The sequence below is a fragment of the Astyanax mexicanus genome, chromosome 15 (assembly GCF_023375975.1).
Source record: "Astyanax mexicanus isolate ESR-SI-001 chromosome 15, AstMex3_surface, whole genome shotgun sequence".
NCBI classification, from domain to species: Eukaryota; Metazoa; Chordata; class Actinopteri; order Characiformes; family Acestrorhamphidae; genus Astyanax; species Astyanax mexicanus.
In genome coordinates this window covers 41,377,160-41,398,622 of record NC_064422.1, presented here as the reverse complement: position 1 = coordinate 41,398,622, position 21,463 = coordinate 41,377,160, and the positions used below count along the sequence as shown (strand labels likewise).

General features: G+C 38.9%; 1 protein-coding gene across 1 annotated transcript in view; it reads right to left on the bottom strand.

The window, feature by feature from the left end:
* Window positions 1-1,175: 1,175 nt before the first annotated feature.
* itgb3b (integrin beta 3b) overlaps window positions 1,176-21,463 on the bottom strand; it is a 38,891-nt gene continuing 18,603 nt past the window's right edge. The window contains exons 10-15 of the mRNA XM_022670315.2: window positions 17,942-18,368; window positions 12,738-12,960; window positions 10,023-10,123; window positions 9,817-9,936; window positions 5,866-6,032; window positions 1,176-2,176 (exon numbers count right to left, since the gene is read on the bottom strand). Of these exons, the coding sequence (XP_022526036.2) occupies window positions 2,108-2,176; window positions 5,866-6,032; window positions 9,817-9,936; window positions 10,023-10,123; window positions 12,738-12,960; window positions 17,942-18,368 (1,107 nt within the window). The 3' untranslated portion in view covers window positions 1,176-2,107. The remainder of the gene's footprint in view (window positions 2,177-5,865; window positions 6,033-9,816; window positions 9,937-10,022; window positions 10,124-12,737; window positions 12,961-17,941; window positions 18,369-21,463) is intronic.

The window sequence follows — 21,463 nt, the reverse complement described above, 5'->3', positions numbered from 1 at the left end:
GGAAAATGGCATTTATACATGTAATAACTGCAGCAATAACAGCATAATTATAGAAACAATTTAATCCAGTCTGAGCTATAGGGTTTTTAGATCATGTGATCAATTTATAAGGATAATCACATTCCTCATCATGCTGTTTGCCATGGCCCTATATTCAAGAACCAACACGTGTGCCTAGTTGCCACTAATTACCCCTTGGCAAACTGCTGATGTGCCACAGTAACAGTGTCTTGCTTCTATTGCCCTCTGCTGGCAGCACAGGCCCACCCCTTACTCCTTATGTGTATTTACAAAAACATATAACGTAAAGTAAAGTAAAAAATAATGTTTAAATGAAGTAAAAATTTAAATAGTATAGAAAGTCACACATGCATTGTATACAACAACTTTTTTATTTTATTCATAAAAGAGTCTAAAAAAGTCAAAGCAGAAACACAGAACACAGTAGAAAAAGTGCAGAAACAGTTTAAAACGAATGGTGTCAATCAATTAAAAAAAATCTGCGATTAATTGCACTTATTCTTTTTAAGATGTTTAGTTTTTTATAGTGGATATTTACAGTAAATATAAATAAAAGAATTAATGTAAAAATGTAAAATGCAATTATATTTATATTAGTGGTGTCAATTTAAATACTAGAATATACTAGAATATGTTTAAGGGGAGATAAAGCCAATGTGAGACACTGGAATAAGGAATGCATGATAAATTGGATAGAGAAAACTTTCTTTTTACTTAATTTTAAACATCTCAGCTTGGTTTGTAAGGATTTTTGAATTAGAACTTTAGAATTAGCTGAGGATAAAACAGCCTTTTCACACCTGTAGTTGTAGTTTTCAGTTTCTAGTTTCTATGGTCCGGATCAGTTGACGAGTTTGACTGTTTATTTGGAGCGTTTCTCCCTCTGTTTGGTTTGGTTTCACACAGGCATAAAAACCTAAACGCACCAAAATGCATCACCAATAAACCATGCGAGCACATTGTCTCTTCTGATTGGTCAGAGCTGTCTGGTGCGGAAGCGAGAAAGTAAATATAGTGAGAAGATTCTGTGTTCCAGTGTGTATATCTGTATATCTGTACAGTGTGAAGCTGCTTTAACACAGAATGCTAATTTTTTTTTTTTTTTGCTGCGCTTTTTTTAAACACAGTGTTTTCAATAGGACGTGCAGCGCAGATGCAAGCAGTGCACGCTGCACATTATTATGCTCTTAGTGTGTAAACAGCATGGAGCAGCAGAGACAGTGTTTGATCATAGCAGTATATTATCTGGCTAATATATCAGATAAAACTGTGCCTTATCAGCAGTTTAGCTCAATTAAAAATGATTAGTATATTTGATGGCTGGATCAGATCGAGACCAGATCACACGTTACTATTTAAAATAGTTTTAAACTGCATCATAAATTCATAACCACTAACAGGAAAGCCCTGAGGGACCCTGAGGAAAAGGCGTAGTGTGTGTTCTGGTGATTAGCGATTATCTCAAAAGAAACAAACATTAAAACAATGAGGCTTTTTTAAAAACTCCACTCCTAAGACACAGTACATTTAGTGGGTTCTGATGCACACAATATAAAAAACATGGTACCACTTTAAAATAAGACTACCTTTATAAAGGGTTTATAAATGGTTTGCAATTAGTTTATTAATGGTTACTAATTATGTTGTAAATGCCTTAAAAATCATTAATAATCAGTTATAACACATACGTAGAAAGGGTAACAGTATAGATGGCTGTGGGTTCACTATTTGGCAAACAACAGGTCATTGTTGTCCTTTCAACATATGTGTTATAACTGATTATTAATGATTTTTAAGGCATTTACTACCTAATTAGTAACCATTAATAAACTATTGTATAAACCCTTTATGAAGGTAGTCTTATTTTAAAGTGGTACCAAAAACACAGAATGCATAATACACTGACTGCAATCATCAAAACGTGTGATGACTAAATACAAGATACTTCATTAAACCACCTGTCATATTATTATTTACAGACAGAAAATGTACATCCTCCAAATATAAATGATAACAGTATTTTTTTTTTACAGTTATTAATAAATTCCCGCCTGGTTGCAGCTGCAGTGACGATGGTGAGGGTCTGTTAGTCTTTTCCTCGGTAGGTGATGTTGGTGAAAGTGGTCGTGGCTCCTTTGTAGAGAGGGTTGTGGCTCTAAATGAAAGAGAGACAGAAGTTATAGAATTAATGTGGTCCTATCATATTATACATATGTTATACTTTTTTCCCCTACATTATAAATGGAAACTGAAGTGATCCAGACTGTGAAGGAACACATAAGGAATCATGTTGTAACTTAAAAGTGTTAAAAACAAACCAAAATACTCTGCGAAGAAGCGTTTAGGTGCTCTTATCCGGGGAGCTGTTAACTTGTAGTTTCTGAGGCTGATAACTCTGATTAACTCTTGCTCTTTCTTTCCTGGGGCGGTCCTGGCGAATGCCAGTCTCTTCATAATATTTTTAATGCTCCTCACTTTCAAAATTGACTGACCTTCAATTTTTAAAGTATTTTTTCCTTTACTTAGTTGAGTAGTTCTTGTTTTTCATAATATGGATTAGATAATTATTCAAATAGGTCTATTCACTGTATACCTGTAACTCTACCTCTTCACTACTTTACAACTGATGCTCTCAAACACTTTATTAAGAGACAAGAAACTTGTAAAAGTAATTGAAGTAATTAAAGTGTCAGTCTGTATTATTTAGTTTCTAAACTGAAAGCAGAAGCATTTCTGAGTGGAGAAGAATATTGATAAAATATTGTGCTAAGCCTAATAATATACTCATTCTAAAAACTGGGGTGTTTGTTCGCTTTTCGCGAGGGTTCTTCTTCTGGCCGCGTCACGCGTCTGTCTTTACGTACTTACATCACATGTACAGCCTCTAAAAGAGGATCCGGCTCAGTTTTACTGAACGCGAGCGGCTGGTGGAGCAATGGAGACTTCAGAAGAGGAAACTCAGAGCTCAGAAGCTCATTCATTTACACTGATAAAACTGACAACGATATATAATAACTCTCTTACATCTTCTAAAGACATTTCCCTTAGCATTTTCTGCCTAAGTGCGTTCTCTCTCTCTCTCTCTCTCTCTCTCTCTGGCTTAACATAACCTGGAATCAGATTCATCATCTCTAAAAGGAGACCGCATCACACCCGCCCAGTTTAAAATGATTCTTCCACATGCTCAGTGCAATTACCCATTCTCACCAGAGAGGGCCCTAAATCCCCCAAATCCCAAAACAGTGAATTTAAGGTGTGTCCAAACATTTTGACTGGAAATGTATACTTTTATTTAAGAAGCATAACTTTGCATAATCATTTTTGTTTGTTAATTTTGTCAGAAAAGCTGAATTATATTGATCACAATTAAATGTACTAAAACAATAAAAGAGGAAAACATCCAAGAGAGTGAATATATGCTATAGCCACTGTAATTGTGTGAAGAAACATTTTAAAGAAACTAAAAGTAAAGTAACAAAAGATGAACCTCCACCTAAAACTGCTTTCTTTTCTTTCCTTTATGAACTTCACCCTCCTTGTGTTGTGGCATCAGTAGTGATGGGGGATATACAGCTGATTATACAACAGTTAGTTCTGACCTCACAATCTGAAGTGTTCTAACCATTTGTGATAACATCACGGCCTTCTCACACTAAACTTGTATCACTCCGCCGACGTGTTGCTGAGTAAGGGCGTATATACTCAATACAGTTTTGAATCATCACCTCCACAGGCAGCAGCGTTAGCTTAGCACAGGCTAGCGCTCGCCCGCAGCGCTGACTCGTCTTTTGTGGAAAAAAGGATTGGAAAATCGCTCGGTTACTGCCGTCTGAGAGCCAGAACGGTAACTTAACCAGCCAGGCTAGGCTAAGCTAAGTTAATGCTGAGCTAAAGCAAGCTACGCTAACCTAACCACAGTCCAGCCGGCTAGCTAAAACCAACACGACCCAGCAAAACAAACAGAAATGCTCTCATTGGAAGAAAAATGGGAGGAAAATAGAAATAATATAAAAGTTTATAAATTTGAACTATATAGTTTAGGAATAGAAGTGTAGGCCAGGTGACTATATTTAAAATAATGTAATCCACTTTAAGATACAAACATTATTTAAGCCAACTTCCTACTTCCTCCTTTAATAAATCTGTGTATAAATGAGATGAGAAGAACAAAGACTCAAACAATTCATTGATACAGTTCTTTTCTTATCTAAAGCAGGAATAAATCTCTGTACTGAGGCAGTTCAGAGTGGGAGGTGTACAGGCGTAGTTCAGGGGAGTCAGAGCCCAGATGTGGCTGGAACTGCCCCTATATGAGTGTGAGACTGCAGACCGCGCCAGGAAAGCCTAATTAGCAGGGCATAATTTAAAGCAAAGCATGCCCCGGGGAACGGAGGCGTTCCTTTGTTCTGCAGGGAAAACAGCATGCCACAGAGACAATAAAATCATCCCGCCCACATCTATGATTTACCATGCGTCTTACCAGGCAACTTTCAAATAGCTCTTACCATACCAGCTTTTACAGTTCAGTAAACAGGGCTGGATGTGGAGGATTATGCACAGTGGCACATTAGCTTACTGAGGCTATTCTTGCTACCTGTGGTCTGATGACATGTGTTTACACAAGATTTTAAGTACATGTAGGCCTGTCACAATAACTTCTACAATTTATATTTTTATTGTGATAAACAATATTTCTGTTGGCAGTAAAATAATAGTAGTAAAAAAATTAAAATTTAAAAATAATAATGTTTTAAACCATCACTGATCATCAGTAAATTTTACATTTCATTTGTAAATCAAGGGAGCAGAGTCTGGAGGAAGAGTGGAGAGACACACAGTCCAAACTGCTCGAGGTCTAGTGTGAAGTTTCCACCAATCAGTGATGGTTTCATGGATTTTAAAGACAACTTTTATGGAGATGAGGATTTCATTTTCCAGCAGGACTTGGCACACTGCCCACACTGCCAAAAGTACCAATTGGTCTTTTTTATAATATTCAATATTTCTAAGACACTGATTTTTTGTTTTTTTATTGTCTGTAAGCCATAATCAACAACAATAAGAGAAATAAACCCTTAAAATAGATCACTATGTGTTTAATACATCTATATAATATATGAGGTTAAAATTTTAAACCAAATTTTTTGAACCAAATTGAAATAAATGAACTTTTCCAGAAAATTCCAATTTTCTGAGAGGAACCTGCAGACCAGTTGCCTGATTTACTTATGGAGCTGTTTGCTGGAGTATCAGACTCCCAGGGCCCTATCTTACACCCTGTGGAAGACATTTCGCGAAGTTCATTACTATCTTACACCCTGTGTACAGTCATTGTTTAAAAAGGAACAGTGTTTCTGAATATATTTACACTGATGGGTGCACAAACCCATAGTGCATGCCAGTTGCCAGCTATGCAAACAAGTGTGAACAAGCAGGTCAGTTTCCTCTGCTGAGAAGCATTGGACATGTCCAGGTAGCTGCGCTGTTAAAATAGCAATCCGCCAAAGGCAGAGCTCACCTGGCTTTTATAGGGAATGATGAGCAAGTGACACACTGATTGGTTTTATTGCAACTTATGCCAAACACACACCCATGATTAATTAAAAGAATTAGTACATGCCTTTTGCACATTTCAAGCAGTGCAAGGTGTACTTTTCCTGTCATTACGATAGCACAGATATACTGACATGCCCTAAATCAAGGTGCATGTATGTATACAGAACACTAAAATAGAGCCTGTTTTCTTTTGTGATACATTATAGATACAAAAATGTCATATATGTTCATTTATTGTTTGATAAATTGATAATTATAAGTAGACGAGTAATTATGAATCACACTCACCGTGTCCCATTTGGCTTTTGCTCGCTCCTCCTCGAATTTGGCGAACTCGCGGCGGTCGTGGATGGTCACCAGCAGTTTCCAGATCAGCAAGGCGGCGAGACCCAGGAACAGTATAGCGCCAGCAACCGAGAGCAGCACCACCAGGATATCAGGGCCTTTAGGACAGTCTAAAACACAGCAGGAGGAATAAAACATCAGGCAAGAGCATCTGAGTGCACTTCAAGAACATCTTTATTACTCTACTGCCCTATAATCATCAGTGCACCTTATGTATGAATTCTACCAGTCAGGTATTATGAGCAGTAAAGCCAGTGAAGTTTCTCCAGCACCGAGATTGAAGCAGTATTAGCATTACCCGCTAACTACGCTAAGTGTTCAAAGGTGAGTATATCACCGCATAATGCACCTTATAATCCAGTGCACCTTATGTATGAAAATAGACCTGAAAATAGACGTTAATTGATTGTTTATAAATATCCATAAAGGTGAGCAGGTAATTATACTGAAACTTATATTGGATACTTTGGATTAATGGTTGCATGTATTTTGCATTTTGTATAGTTACACAAAACACCCAGAGAAAAACAATAAAACAAATAGGCTATAATGTAAAACTACCATGTTGGCAATGGCAACTCCAATGGCATCAAGGGCAATTGTTTTGCATACAACCATATGCATGCTTAAATGATTCTTTACTTGATTAAAGAGTTTGTTACAATGGTGGACAAGATTTAAAGATGGTCTTTTTATAGGGCATGTAAAAAAATAAAATCTTTTATATTTACTGCACACAATTATGTACATAATATATCTATTATGTATAGATATAAAAATATGCTTAATCTGGAATTTTGTAAGTTTCTTACTTCCCTAAACTCTTAAAAAAAAGGTTATTCAGAGGTCTTCAAAGAAATTTTGCATGAAAAAAATTACTTCTCCATTTTTGCAGTATTTCTCTTCCTAAAATAATGGGTATCTGACAGCTGCATCGAGTCAAATTTGAATAATGTACGAAACCAACAGAAATGCTCCAAAATAATGCAAAATTAATGAATCTCTTTCGCATGGATTGTAATTGAGTTCCACTGTAAAGTTGCTTATAGAAAACACAAAGTATTTGCTTGACACATTGACAACATTATTTATCCTACCTGTAAAAATCATTCATATTTTATTATTACATTGTGTATACATCTATACATGTTTGTGTATTTATATAAATATATCCAAAAGCAGTGTGTAAGACTGGTGGAGAAGAACATGCCAAGGTGCATGAAAACTGTGATTAAAAATCAGGGTTATTCCACCAAATATTGATTTCTGATGTCTTAAAACTTTATGAATTCATGACAATATTTTTTGGAATTTTAAGAAATGTTGTCTGTAGTTTATAGAATAAAACAACAATGTTCATTTTACTCAAAAATAAACCTATAAATAGTGGCCTCTTAGAGCTGTATTTATTCTTTCCTGCTTCTGTTTGCACAACACTTCTAAAATCGGGTTCTTTACACTGCATAAAAGAAGTGTACATGTACAAGTTTGTTAATGAACACTGTCTCACACTCTCTAGCAGTCCATTAACCCTTTAAATGCCCTCTAAATGTCAAATAACTTGGCTTTGCAGTGTCACACTTTCTTTCATAGGAGCCACCCCTCTATCTTTCTGAGTGTGTCCTCTTATCCTTCCTGTGTGATTACATGGTGTGCATTGTGCCGTGTCAGCGCGTTCCCCGGTAGCTTGGCTGTTTATTGCCTGGCTTTACTGCGCCGGCTCCTCTCCGGGCTCCAGGTTTGTGCGTCTCTAAATACTTAATTAAGCCCATGTTCCACATGTGGGTCTGTTAAAGCTAAAGGGTAGACTCTCACTGCAGGCTCCAGCCATTACCGCCTTAATGACCCACACACCCTCACCATGGCCTCTCCACAATCAGAAACACACACACACACACACACTAGAGTTTAGACCCGATGCCCGGCCCAAACTCAAGCCATGTCAGTCCGAGATTTCCCATGGTAGGTGACGTAGGCGTCTGTTTATTAATGCTATTTTTATTTTATATAAAGATATGTCTATGTCATAATCACAATATAGCAAAGTAATTAATCAAACAGTGTTTTAAAATTGTTATAATAACGCAGCTCTGGCCTGCAAAGTGTGTGTTTTCGCACTTAGGCTTTATCCTTAAAATAAAAAAAATAGTTTGTTCAGAAAATATTTTTCCTTCCTAAACATTGCAAATTATATTAGATTATACCACAGTTATAGTTCTAACCCCACAATGTGATTGGCTGAGAGGCATTTTATGAGTGACGTTATCAGCCGGTAATGCACTGTAACCGAAGCTCTCCATGTATTACTCCGCCACATACAGGTAACCTAGCAACGATGCAGCGCTTACAAGCCAAACAGCGCAGCCACAAACAGAGCAGCAATGGAACTATTTTAACTGGCGGAGTGTTTATAACCAAACAGATCCTATTTTCTTGTGCATTTTAACTCAAAATCTTTCAATAAACTGTGATAATGGAACTGTGGTATAATAATCGCAATAATAAACTCGAGGGTCGTGCTATAACGTGATTTATTGGCAATAATGCCAATATTAGACATTATAGCACTACCTCTCATGTATTATTGCTTAAGGGGTAAAAGTTATTGCAGTAAAGTAATTGTCAATGATGTTATTGTTCTTGGTCTTGCTTTTTTTGTGTGTTTGTTCAGTATTTTCAAATTTTTATCCCAAATTACCAAACCCACTCATTAGATCTCCCCCTATCACTAGTGATGCCCCAAGACAAGGAGGGTGAAGACTATCAGCACACGCCTCCTCTGACACATGAGAAGTCAGACTCCGCCTCTTTTTGAACTGCTGCTGATGCAGCATTGCCGAGTAGCATCACAGCACTAACGCTCTGAGGAAAGCGCAACGACTCGGTTCTGATACATCAGCTCACAGACGCAGCCTTGTGCTGATCCACATCACCCTAGGAGTGATGAGGGGAAAGAGCGTCATCTACTGTACCCACCCAGAGAGAGCAAGGCCAATTGTGCTCTCTCAGGGCTCCAGCGGGTGATGGTAAGCTGCATGGCCAGGATTCGAACCAGCGATCTCCTGATCATAGTGGCAGCGCTTTAGATGGTACTGTTGTTGGTCTGTTTTGGTTGAATGATTGTGCAGTGCATAGATGTATTGCTTGCTTTTTGTGTTTTTGCACTTAGGCTATAAGCTCAATAAAAAAAAATATTTGTTTAGAAAGTATTTTATATTCTTAAACCATGTTTAATTCTATTAGATTAGAGAAAGTCATTTAGACATCATTCTTGTAGCCAAATTTACCAATGTTTAATAGGTCTATGCTTCTTCAGTGTTGCAATGTTAATTAACATCATTCTGAACAAATTTTACTCATTCAAACAGCCTAAAAATGTTTTAAGCTTTAAGCTCAGTTTTAATGCTCTACTTACTAAAAAATGTGGGGTTTAAATTGGACTCGGAGTCATAATGACAGTTTTTGGGTCGGGCCGGTTGGAACGTGCAGTGGGCCTTTTTTAAGCTCTTAATATATTTTTTTCAGCCTACATAACCTTTACTTTTATACTTTAAGTAGTTTTGAAATCAGTACACTTTTACGTAAAGAGTAAAAAGCTTGAGTTGATACTTCAGCTTCTACAGATGTTTATAAACCCTAGTATCTATAATTCTACCTACAGAGTAATGCATGTCGATACTTTTCACACTTCTAGTTGGTTATTCTCTGTCCAGTAGTAACACTGAGGTGTTTAAAAACTCCAGCAGCACTGCTGTATCAGATTGTCTTGTGAGATCCAGGACAAACCACAAACCATACCACAAAAAAACACTATTCACACTTACTTTGAGTGTTTTGTTTTCATGTTGGCTGAAATTAAAATCGTAAAAGTTTTGAGTGTGTGTGGAGTGTTACCTGGCTCTTTCACCACAGACAGAATAGACTTCCCGCTGTTATCTTCAAAGTACTGGAACCTCTGCACACAATCATCCTCGTCCTTGTAGGTACAGTTCACAGCATTCTTGTCGTGGAGAACTGTGGAAAGGGAAAGGGGAAAAAACTGTAGCGCCCAATCAGAAGACTATTATCCACAATCAGCTTCAGATCTTAAGCAGACTTACCCAGATCATCAACCAGCACAATCTCATCTCTGCAAATGCGAGCACAGCTGTCGTCCTCAAATAGCGCACCTCGTTTAAAATGCTTACATTCCACACAGTCCCTAAACACAGCAGAAAACCCTAAGAATATACACTGTATACGACCACAGTTATCACCAGCTATAAAAATGCATTTTATTGTTATATATAAATCACTAGTGGTACATTAAAACAAGTAATCTTTCTCAGATTAAAAAATTATATATTAGTGGATAGAGGGAGTTCATATGAACACTCTAACTCACCCTATCTCACTGTGCCTCAACTGTACCCCAACTCTACATCACTTTACCTCTCTTTACCTCACTCTACATCAGTCTACCTCACTCTACCTCACTCTACATCAGTCTATCTTGCTCTACCTCACTCTACCTCACTCTACATCAGTCTACCTCTCTTTACCTCACTCTACATCAGTCTATCTTGCTCTACCTCACTCTACATCAGTCTATCTTGCTCTACCTCACTCTACCTCACTCTACATCAGTCTACCTCTCTTTACCTCACTCTACATCAGTCTATCTTGCTCTACCTCACTCTACCTCACTCTACATCAGTCTACCTCTCTTTACCTCACTCTACATCAGTCTAGCTTGCTCTACCTCACTCTACCTCACTCTACATCAGTCTATCTTGCTCTACCTCACTCTACATCAGACTACCTCACTCTACATCACTCTACATCAGTCTACCTCTCTTTACCTCACTCTACATCAGTCTATCTTGCTCTACCTCACTCTACCTCACTCTACATCAGTCTACTTCTCTTTACCTCACTCTACATCAGTCTATCTTGCTCTACCTCACTCTACATCACTCTACATCAGTCTACCTCTCTTTACCTCACTCTACATCAGTCTATCTTGCTCTACCTCACTCTACATCACTCTACCTCTCTTTACCTCACTCTACATCAGTCTATCTTGCTCTACCTCACTCTACATCACTCTACATCAGTCTACCTCTCTTTACCTCACTCTACATCAGTCTATCTTGCTCTACCTCACTCTACATCACTCTACATCAGTCTACCTCTCTTTACCTCACTCTACATCAGTCTATCTTGCTCTACCTCACTCTACACCAGTCTACCTCTCTTTACCTCACTCTACATCAGTCTATCTTGCTCTACCTCACTCTACATCAGTCTACCTCTCTTTACCTCACTCTACATCACTCTACCTCTCTTTACCTCACTCTACATCAGTCTATATTGCTCTACCTCACTCTACCTCACTGTACTTCAACCTTTTCTCAATCTACCTCTCTCTGCCTCGCTCTACATCACTTTAACTTACTCTGCCTCCCTCTGCCTTGCTCAACACATTCTGTATCACTCTACCTTACTCTACCTCGCTGTACCTCAACTCTACCTCCCTCTACATTTCTCTGCTTTGCTCTACATCACTATGACTTACTCTGCCTTCCTCTGCCTTGTTCTACATTACTCTGCCTCGCTCTACACGTTCAACATCACATTACCTCACTCTACCTCAATTTTACCCCGCTCTACATCACTCTACCTTGCTCTACATCACTCTAACTCACTCTGCTTGCTCTACCTTAATTTTACCTCACTCTACATTACCCTACATCACTCTACCTGATTCTACCTTACTCTGCCTCACACTGCCTCACTCTACTCTATCTCACTTTGCCTTGGTCTACTTCACTTTACCTCACTCTAAATCACTCTACATCTCTCTGCCTTGCTCTACATCTCTCTTCCTCGCTCTACACTTTCAACATTACTCTACCTCACTTTACCTCACTCTAAATCACTCTACCTTGCTCTACATCACTCTACATGTTTCTGCCTCGCTCTACATCACTATAACTTAATCTGCCTCTCTCTGCCTTGCTCTACATCACTCTGCTTCGTTCTACACGTTCAACATCACTTTATATCACTCTACCTCAACCTTACCTCACTTTACATCCCTCTACCTCACTATCTTACCCTACCTCACTCTGCCTCTCTCTACTTCACTCTACCTCACTTTACCTTACTCTAAATCACTCTACATCGCTCTACACGTTTGACATCACTTTACCTCACTCTACCTTAATTTTATCTCGCTCTACATCACTCTACCTCACTGTACCTCAACTCTACCTTACTCTACCTCACTCTGCCTTGCTTTACCTCACCCTACCTCACTCTACCTTGCTACACATCACTCTACATTTCTCTGCCTTACTCTACCTCAATTTTACCTAATTTTACCTCACTCTACCTTACTCTGCCTCGTTCTACATCACTCTGCTTTACTGTACCTTGCTCTACCTCAAATTTACCTTAATCTACTTCACTCTACATCGTGCTACCTCACTCTGGATCACTCTATATTGCTCATCCTTACTCAATCACACCCTACCTAACTCTGCCTTTCACTAATTTGCTCTGCACCACTCTTCCTAACTCTGTCACTCTGGATCACTCTGCATCGCTCTACCTCACTCTACCTCACTCCCTCAGTTGCTTCGTGAAGGTTATACAAGTTAAGTTTGCACTTATGAGCTTATGATGTGGTTATTGTAAAAAGAATATGATTTATTGCTCAGCCCTAGTAATTGGCTTTCCAAACTGGGAAGAAAATGGGATGATATTAGATCATTAAAAGCAGATATTGGCGAATGAGGCCTAAAATATATTACAAACGTGTGTTGACTCACTTCTTCATGGTGCAGGCATCAGGGCAGGTGGGGCATTTATCGCAGGTGGATCCGTAGGCCCCGGGCTGGGTACACTCACAGCTGCCGCACACACACTGCCCTCGGCCGCTGCACAGGGAGCCTGTGGTGGACATGCAGGTGTCCAGACGTGTGGAGCAGTTACAGTTCTCACCCGACCAGTCCGGGTCACACTGGCAGAACCCACACGAGCATGTGCCGTGACCTGCAGAGGCAGAGAGTAAGCAGATTCTGAGGGGCTGAGGTAATGGATATGTTTGAAGCGAATGAGAGAAAGCGCTTTTGATGCCAGAGGTAAACGTCGTAAAGCCCTTCTATTAAAGATTTACTGATACCCACAGCCTCATCTAATACCTGAAGTGATTACAGATGAACGGCGCTGGGCTGTAATGATTTCTGTGAAAGCACACAGCGTTTCGTTCTGTTTAGTTACGGGCCTGCCCATAAAAATACATCTCGTGAGGAGCTGCACATTCCACACATGCACAGAAACACAGCTCATTCCCGACTGGACCTGGGAGGCCTGAGGTAGTACACGAAATTAAATCCCAGAGGTTCTCTTTTCAGCCCTTGTGAAAATGCTTTAATCTCGCTATAGATTACACCAACTCCAAACTTCCACAACTTACGCAGTTGTGGAATCTCTGGAATTTTACACAATGTAGAGACTCTCAGTAATAAGCAGAATTTTGCCTTTTTTCACTGAAGCAGAAGTGTTAGAACGATAGAATGTTATTCTATAGATCCTTGTAGAGTCATCTAAAAAATTAGGACACCCCATGTAAACTTTTGGACATTCGAGATTCATTGGAACAGTATTTATTTTTCTGAGACCTGGATTTTTGCATGGTGTGCATTTTAAATTCAATTTATTTTAGCTATATTTGGGATTAATAAGACCACACTGTCGACCAAATTAATGAAAATAAAAGCTTTCTATGGTAAGTGTGGCTGCCTGCACTGGCTGTAGAAACTTCTGACTGGGATTCCAGCATTCTTTTTTGCAGATCCTTGTAGAGTTATTTGAAAAATTAGGATACCCCATATAAACTTTCGGACATTCAAGTTTCATTGGAACAGTATTTATCTTTCTGAGACCTGGATTTTTGCATGGTGTGCATTTTAAATTCAATTTATTTTAGCTATATTTGGGATTAATAAGACCAAACTGTCGTTTTTGCCAAAAAAAATGTCCTTATATGAGGAAAGTACTTTATTTTGCTGTTTAAGATAGACCAAATTAATGAAAATAAAAGCTTTCTATGGTAAGTGTGGCTGTCTGCACTGGCTGTAGAAACTTCTGACTGGGATTCCAGCATTCTTTTTTGCAGATTCTTGTAGAGTTATTTGAAAAATTAGGATACCCCATGTAAACTTTCGGACATTCAAGTTTCATTGGAACAGTATTTATCTTTCTGAGACCTGGATTTTTGCTTGGTGTGCATCTAATTTTATTAAATTTCTTTTAGCTATATTTGGGATTAATAAGAACAAACAGTCGTTTTCGCCCAAAAATGTTCTCCCATGAGGAAAGTACTTTATTTTGCTGTTTGAGATAGACCCAATTAATGAAAATAAAAGCTTTCTGTGGTAAGTATGGCTGTCTGGACTGGCTGTAGAAACGTCTGACTGGGATTCCAGCATTCTTGTTTTCAATCAATTGAGTGTAATGTTGTCACGTGACCTCTAGATGAAACAGGCAGTGTCTCCATATGAGGCCAAAGGGGCAACATAATTTTTTTTTTATAAACAAATAAAACCAAAGAAATTACTTTTTCTGTTCATCGTGTTTTTCTTTTTTTCTCATATTGTAAATGAAAACTGAAGTCGCCCACACTTTAAAGAAACACATAATGAATCACGTAGTAACTTAAAAGTGTTAAATAAACTTCAACTTGTTAAATTGCCGTTTTTGAGGCTAGTACTTCTGATTATCTTATTGTGTGTGACGTAATTCTTGCTCCTCTTTTCCCTGGGCATTCCTGATGAGTGCCAGTTTCATCATACAGTTTTTTAATGGTCTTTTTTGCAACTGCACTTAAGGATACTTTCAAAGTTTAGATTGACTGACTTTCAAGTTGTTGCCTTAAAGTGGCAGTTCGTATATATTTTTTTGGTTTCTAAACTGAAAGCAGAAGCATTTCTGAGTGGAGAAAAATATGGATAAAATATACTGTTTAATGGTACCAGTGTGCTGAAACGAACATCCCTGCTAAGCCTCTAATATATTCATTCTGAAAACTGGGGTGTCGGGTCACTTTTTGCGTAAGCTCTCCTGGCCACGTCACGCGTCTTGTTGTTATGTACAGCCTCTAAAAGAGGATCCGGCTCAGTTTTCCTGAACTCGCTCTCTCTCTCTCTGACTGAACATAACCTGGAATCGGATTCATCCGCTCTGAAAGGAGACCGCATCACACCCGCCCAGTTTAAAAATATTCTTCTGCATGCTTGGTGCAATTACCCATTCTTACCATGAAGGGCCCTAAATCCCAAAACCTACGGACATCAGCTTTAATATCTATTAGAACTAGTGCTGTGCGATATGACGATATATTGTGGGGATCATAGAAAAGTGTCTATCGTGCTACTTACCTTCTATCGTCCCTATCGTTTCTACAGTAATTTAATAAATTATTCATGCAAATATATAAAGTAGGCTATGATGAAATGTATTGCCGTGGTGACTTTGCATAAACTCGGTTTATATAAGTGATAATAAAGTAATCTTCGCAAAAAAAGCTTCATAATGTGGTTTTGCGACACGACGCTGCTTTACGTTATTTGACTGACATTTTGAAAAAGTGTTAATTGAGTTTATTTTGATATTATTTTGATATTATTTTGTCATACTTTTCGAAGAATAACTGAAAACATACTCAAATGTGGTATATCATGATATATATCGTTATCGTGATATTAAAAATTCCATATCATGATATATGATTTTTCCCATATCGCCCAGCACTAATTAGAACATTAATCAAATAAAGATATTTACTGTATACCAACACTACCTCTTCACTACTTTACAACTAATTTTTTAAACACATTAAGAGACAAGAAATTCAAGTAATTAACTCTTGATGAGTTCAGCACAGCTGTTAACTGAAAGCCTGAATGTAAAACACATTCTGGTTTGTTTAACACTTTTTTTTATTCACTAAATTATTCCATATGTTTTTCTTCATAGTCTTTTCATAGTCTCTTCATGATTTTGGATTAATCTACTATGTACGTATATAGTGCATAATAATATAAAAAATAAGCCTTTTTGCGCCACCTTTATTTTTAAGATTGTGGTCAATGAATAATGTTTTTAAAGGACAGTAATGATAGTCTTCATCTCTTTTTAGAAAGACTAAGCCTCAGATCAACAGGAACAAAGAAACCAGACAAAATAATAACAACACAGAGTACAATGGGTCGACCCTCAGAGACCGTAAAACCAAGCCTCTACTCAAGGACAAACATCACACTGCCTATAATCACTCAGACCACAGAATAAAAATCCCCAATACAATTCCAGCTCAACCAAAACCCAGACATCACTCACCTCCCTCACTCCCCCGCTGCTGTGCCAGGCTATTTTAGTGCTGTGACATCATCAGTGTGCGTGATAGTGCACAGAAAGGCATTTGCGCAATAATCGCCAGGCTTTAGGGAATACGGTAAGTATGGCCTTGGTAAGTGTGTTTGTAATAAAAACAGTGAAACACAGCGAAAAACACAGACGGACGCTGCTATATTTAGAGCTCCAGTGGGGTAGTTAATACTAGACGTGTCTGTGAGGTGAAACGCAGTGACGTTTGAGTGTTTGAGTGAGTGGTCCCTGCTGAGATGTTCCACGACACTACATGAACTTCTGGCCTGCTCCAGTAACCGTAACACAAACACACACACACACACACACACACAGAGCTTTCTGAGGCCAGCACACGTCCGAACCCACACACACCTCCACACAGCATGTTTATTCCAGAAGAGCTGTTTGTTCACTCTTCATAAAGCCAGGAAAGGTCCGGTGTTGTTGTGAGCAATTCCTGGCGAATGAGGTCTTCTTAATGGGCTGCAGGGCACGGAGCTACAGCAGCTCTGAGAAGAAGAGCTTAAGAATGAAGTACTCTGATAATAACATTAATAAATTAGTAACATTAGTAAATTTACTTGTGGCCAAATGTGTAGTTTAGTACTAGTGGAACTTCACTTACTTTTAAAATTAAAATTAAAATATGTACTTAAATACATACTAAATGTACTATTTTGGAACTTATGGCAACTTAAGTATATTTCAAGCTATTTTTAAATACAACATAACTTCAAACTTCCAGGGGTTGGACAATGAAACTGAAACACCTGGTTTTAGAGCACAATAATTTATTGTGGTGAGGGACAGTTCTGGTGGAAACAGGAGAGTTGAGGTGCACATTGAATTCTGCGTGATTTGATCAGCCGTGGTTTTATGTTTTTTAGATACAATCCGGGTTAGCACCCGAACATCCCTTTCAGACAGCTTCCTCTCACAGCGTCCACAGTTAATCCTGTTGGATGTGGTTGGTCCTTCTTGGTGGTATGCTGACATTACCCTGGATACCGTGGCTCTTGATACATCACAAAGACTTGCTGTCTTGGTCACAGATGCTCCAGCAAGACGTGCACCAACAATTTGTCCTCTTTTGAACTCTGGTATGTCACCCATAATGTTATAGTGTGCATTGCATTATTTTGAGTAAAACTGTGGTCTTACCCTGCTAATTGAACCTTCACACTCTTACAGCTCTTACTGGTGCAATATTGTGTAATTAATGAAGATTGGCCACCAGGCTGCTCCAATTTAGCCATGAAACCTCCCACACTAAAATGACAGGTGTTTCAGTTTCATTGCCCAACACCTGTAGCTCTGTAAACAGAAGCTGTAAGCCCCACAGAGGTGGGCGAAGCCATGAACTCACTGGTTGATGTAAAGAACTAACATCTCTCTGATCAACTCGTATTTCTGAGGCTATTCTTTTACTCGATACTGCAGACAATGGAGGCTGAGAAACATTTTCATACGCAGCATCATTATACACAACTCAGAGAGACCTATAGTATTTCACAAAGAACAAGAACAAGTTGATTTTAGCGGAAGGAGACCTTTAACGAGTACTTCGAAAGTATAATGATGCAGACAGGTGTGAGTCTCTTACCTGAGCACAGCTCTCCTTTATACCTCAGGCAGCTGAAGTCATCACACTCGCACCTCTTCCCCCACACCTTGCCGAAGTCGTTGTTGTGACACACACACTGACCACACACACAGTCTCCTCGGCCACTGCACACCACCTTGTTTGGGCCGCTGCAGGTGTCCTGCTCGCTGGGGCTGTAGTCTCCCTCCGCACACTCACACCTGGGGCCCAGGCGGCCGGGGTGGCACATGCAGATGCCACACTCGTAGGTGCCATTGCCGTGGTGGCACACGGGACTGTCGGGCTCGCCCAGAGCCTGGCACTTACACTGGCACTCGAAGTCGACGGTGATCTGCAAAGCGTCTTTGAAGCCCACGGGTTTGATGGTGAAAGTCTTGCGCTTCTCTTTGGGGCAGCCCCTCGCACGAGCCTCTACGCTGAAGGATACCTACACAGGTAAAAGACTGGCATCAGGGCTGAGATCACTATTTAGGAGTTCTCCTTTTCCTGCATACTGTAATTCTGATTCTGGTCACATCAATATGTTGAAAAATCTCTACAGCCAAATTGGAATCGAGGCTAAAGACCACTTAAAAATTATGAGGTGATAACAAGCCATTAAACCGAACTGAACTGCTTGAATTTTTGCACCAGGAGTGCAGGCATAAAGTTATCCAAAAGCAGTGTGTAAGACTGGTGGAGGAGAACATGATGCCAAGATGCATGAAAACCTACGAAGGTGCGGATTTCATTTTCCAGCAGAACTTGGCACATTGGCCACACTGCCAAAAGTACTAATTGGTCTCATATAATATTCTAATTTTCTGAGACACTGATGTTTGGGTTTTCATTGTGTGCATACCATAATCATCTAGAATAAAAGAAATAAACGCTTAAAATAGATCACTTTGTGTGTAATACATCTATATAATATATATTTTTTTTACATTTTGAACTGAATTACTGAAATAAAGTAACTTTTCAATTTTTTTTTGATGCACTAGTATATTTATTGCAAGACAATCCTCTACAATATTTGATTGCATCTGTGTTCCTGGAGGATAAAATGCTACTAAATAAGCAAATACCTGGAATTCTGGATTCATATTCTTTACGCAGGTTTGCCATATTCAGGATTTCCATATTTGGCACCACATATTCATAAAGTATTGCAAACTAAAATGATACAATCTATTGCACAATTGATATTTTGTCCCACCCCAAATCCTCGAAGGCCAGGGGTCGGCAAGCATGAAACATCTGGCCCGTGAGGTTGTTTGAACTACAATGAATGATAATGAAAAAAAAAAACATAAAATACTTCTCTGGTTCTCTTGTTTACATTCCTCCCCGTCTCTCTCTTTGTCACGCTCGGCATGACTTTAGTTTCCGCCCGTTCTCGTTTTTCTGTCCGTTCTTGGGCTTCCTATCTACTTATAAGGCCGTTTTTTTTCCGCGCCGTGTTCCAATTCACTAGCCGGGGCAGCTGTAGTGTATTGGACCACGACCCTGATGACACGACTTCGATCCCGTATGAGGAGCGTTGTGTTTATTTATTTATTTTATTTTTATTTTTAGTTTACCTGCTTTGAGATCAACTGTTCTGCAATTGGGTTTAACAACCCTCTGGGCTGGAGAGCTACTAGTCTGTAGCTCCATCTCATTACAACAGATTTTTTTTTGTGGCATCGCCACATAATGGCCTGGAAAATATCTAGCCCGTGGCCAAACTTAATTGCAATAGGCTCTTTTGGGTTAATATGAGACACTTTGTGAGTCAAGAAAAAACTCAGTGTGTGTTTTCAGTAGAGTTTTATTCTCTTGTCCTGAGAAAGCACATTCAGTGTCAGTCTGAATGGTACAACTGAAGATACTAGGCACAGTGAGTCACAGCAGCAGGGTAAAGAGCAGGAAACAGCCGTGGCTGATGCCCAGTCATACTCAGCAAACTGAGTAACACCACCCCTGCCACCCCATCCTGTGAGTGTGTGTGTGTGTGAAGGTCTGATGGTGTGTGTTTGTTCATTTAATCATTCAGTGAGATGACGGAGCGAGGCTGCTTTATCAGGCTGAGCGCACATCTCAACCCCTTTTTCCTGTTCAGCTCTTTCTTCCTTATTAGGAATGTGTGAGCAGGAATTCCACAAACTGGAACGACTGAACAAGCAGGAGGAAAAGATGTAAACGGGTGAGCGGAGGGAACAAAACAACATACTTTTAGAGAACTCTGGGAAAAGCATGTTTTCTGACAAATTACAACCAGAGAGAAAGAGAGAGAGAACAAAGAGTATAGGGGTCATGGTGAATAAGAGAAATATAACAAGAGAGAGTGAAAGAATAAGTACATAAATAAATAAAAAATGAAGATATACATAGATATTCAGCTCTGGGAAAAATAAGAGACCACTTTATGATTATGTTTTTCTTTGATTTTACCAAATTGAAAACCTCTGGAATATAATCAAGAGGAAGATGGATGATCACAAGCCATCAAACCACCAAACTGAACTGCTTGAATTTTTGCACCAGGAGTAAAGCAGCATAAAGTTATCCAAAAGCAGCGTGTAAAACTTGTGGAGGAGAACATGATGCCAAGATGCATGAAAACTGTGATTAAAAACCAGGGTTATTCCACCAAATATTGATTTCTAAACTCCTAAATGGCTTTTTTTCCCATTTTTTGCAAATAAATGCTCTAAATGACAATATTTTTATTTGGAATTTGGGAGAAATGTTGTCTGTAGTTCATAGAATAAAACAACAATGTTCATTTTACTCAAATATAAACCTATAAATAGCAAAATCAGAGAAACGGATTCAGAAACTGAAGTGCTCTCTTCAATACTACATCATCCTTCCTATACAGCCCAAATACTATATGCTCAAAGTCAAAGTCAAAGTCAAAGTGGTTTTTATTGTCATTTCAGCTATATACAGAGTACACAGTGAAACGAAACAACGTTCCTCCAGGGACCATGGTGCACATAAACACAGTGTAGACAGAACAATAGTGCAACAGTACAAAAGTGCAGACAGACAATACAACACAATACAGACAAAGAATAATAAATAACAAGACAGTATGCAAATTATGCAGTGTGCAAAAAGTGTGCAAAAAAGACCAGTGAGGTAGTAATTACCTCTATTACACAGTGTGCAATAGAGTCCAGTATAGTATATCCAGAATAGTGCTTCATATTTTCCATACTTTTATTTTAATCGCCATTCTCACTATAATCCCCTATAATATAGATATTTACAGGTGTTGGACAATGAAACTGAAACCCCTGTCATTTTAGTGTGGGAGGTTTCATGGCTAAATTGGAGCAGCCTGGTGGTCAATCTTCATTAATTGCACGTTGCACCAGTAAGAGCAGAGTGTGAAGGTTCAATTATCAGGGTAAGAGCAGTTCAGCTCTAAATATTGCAATTCACACAACATTATGGGAGACATACCAGAGTTCAAAAGAGGACAAATTGTTGGTGCACGTCTTGCTGGAGCACCCGTGACCAAGACAGCAAGTCTTTGTGATGCATCAAGAG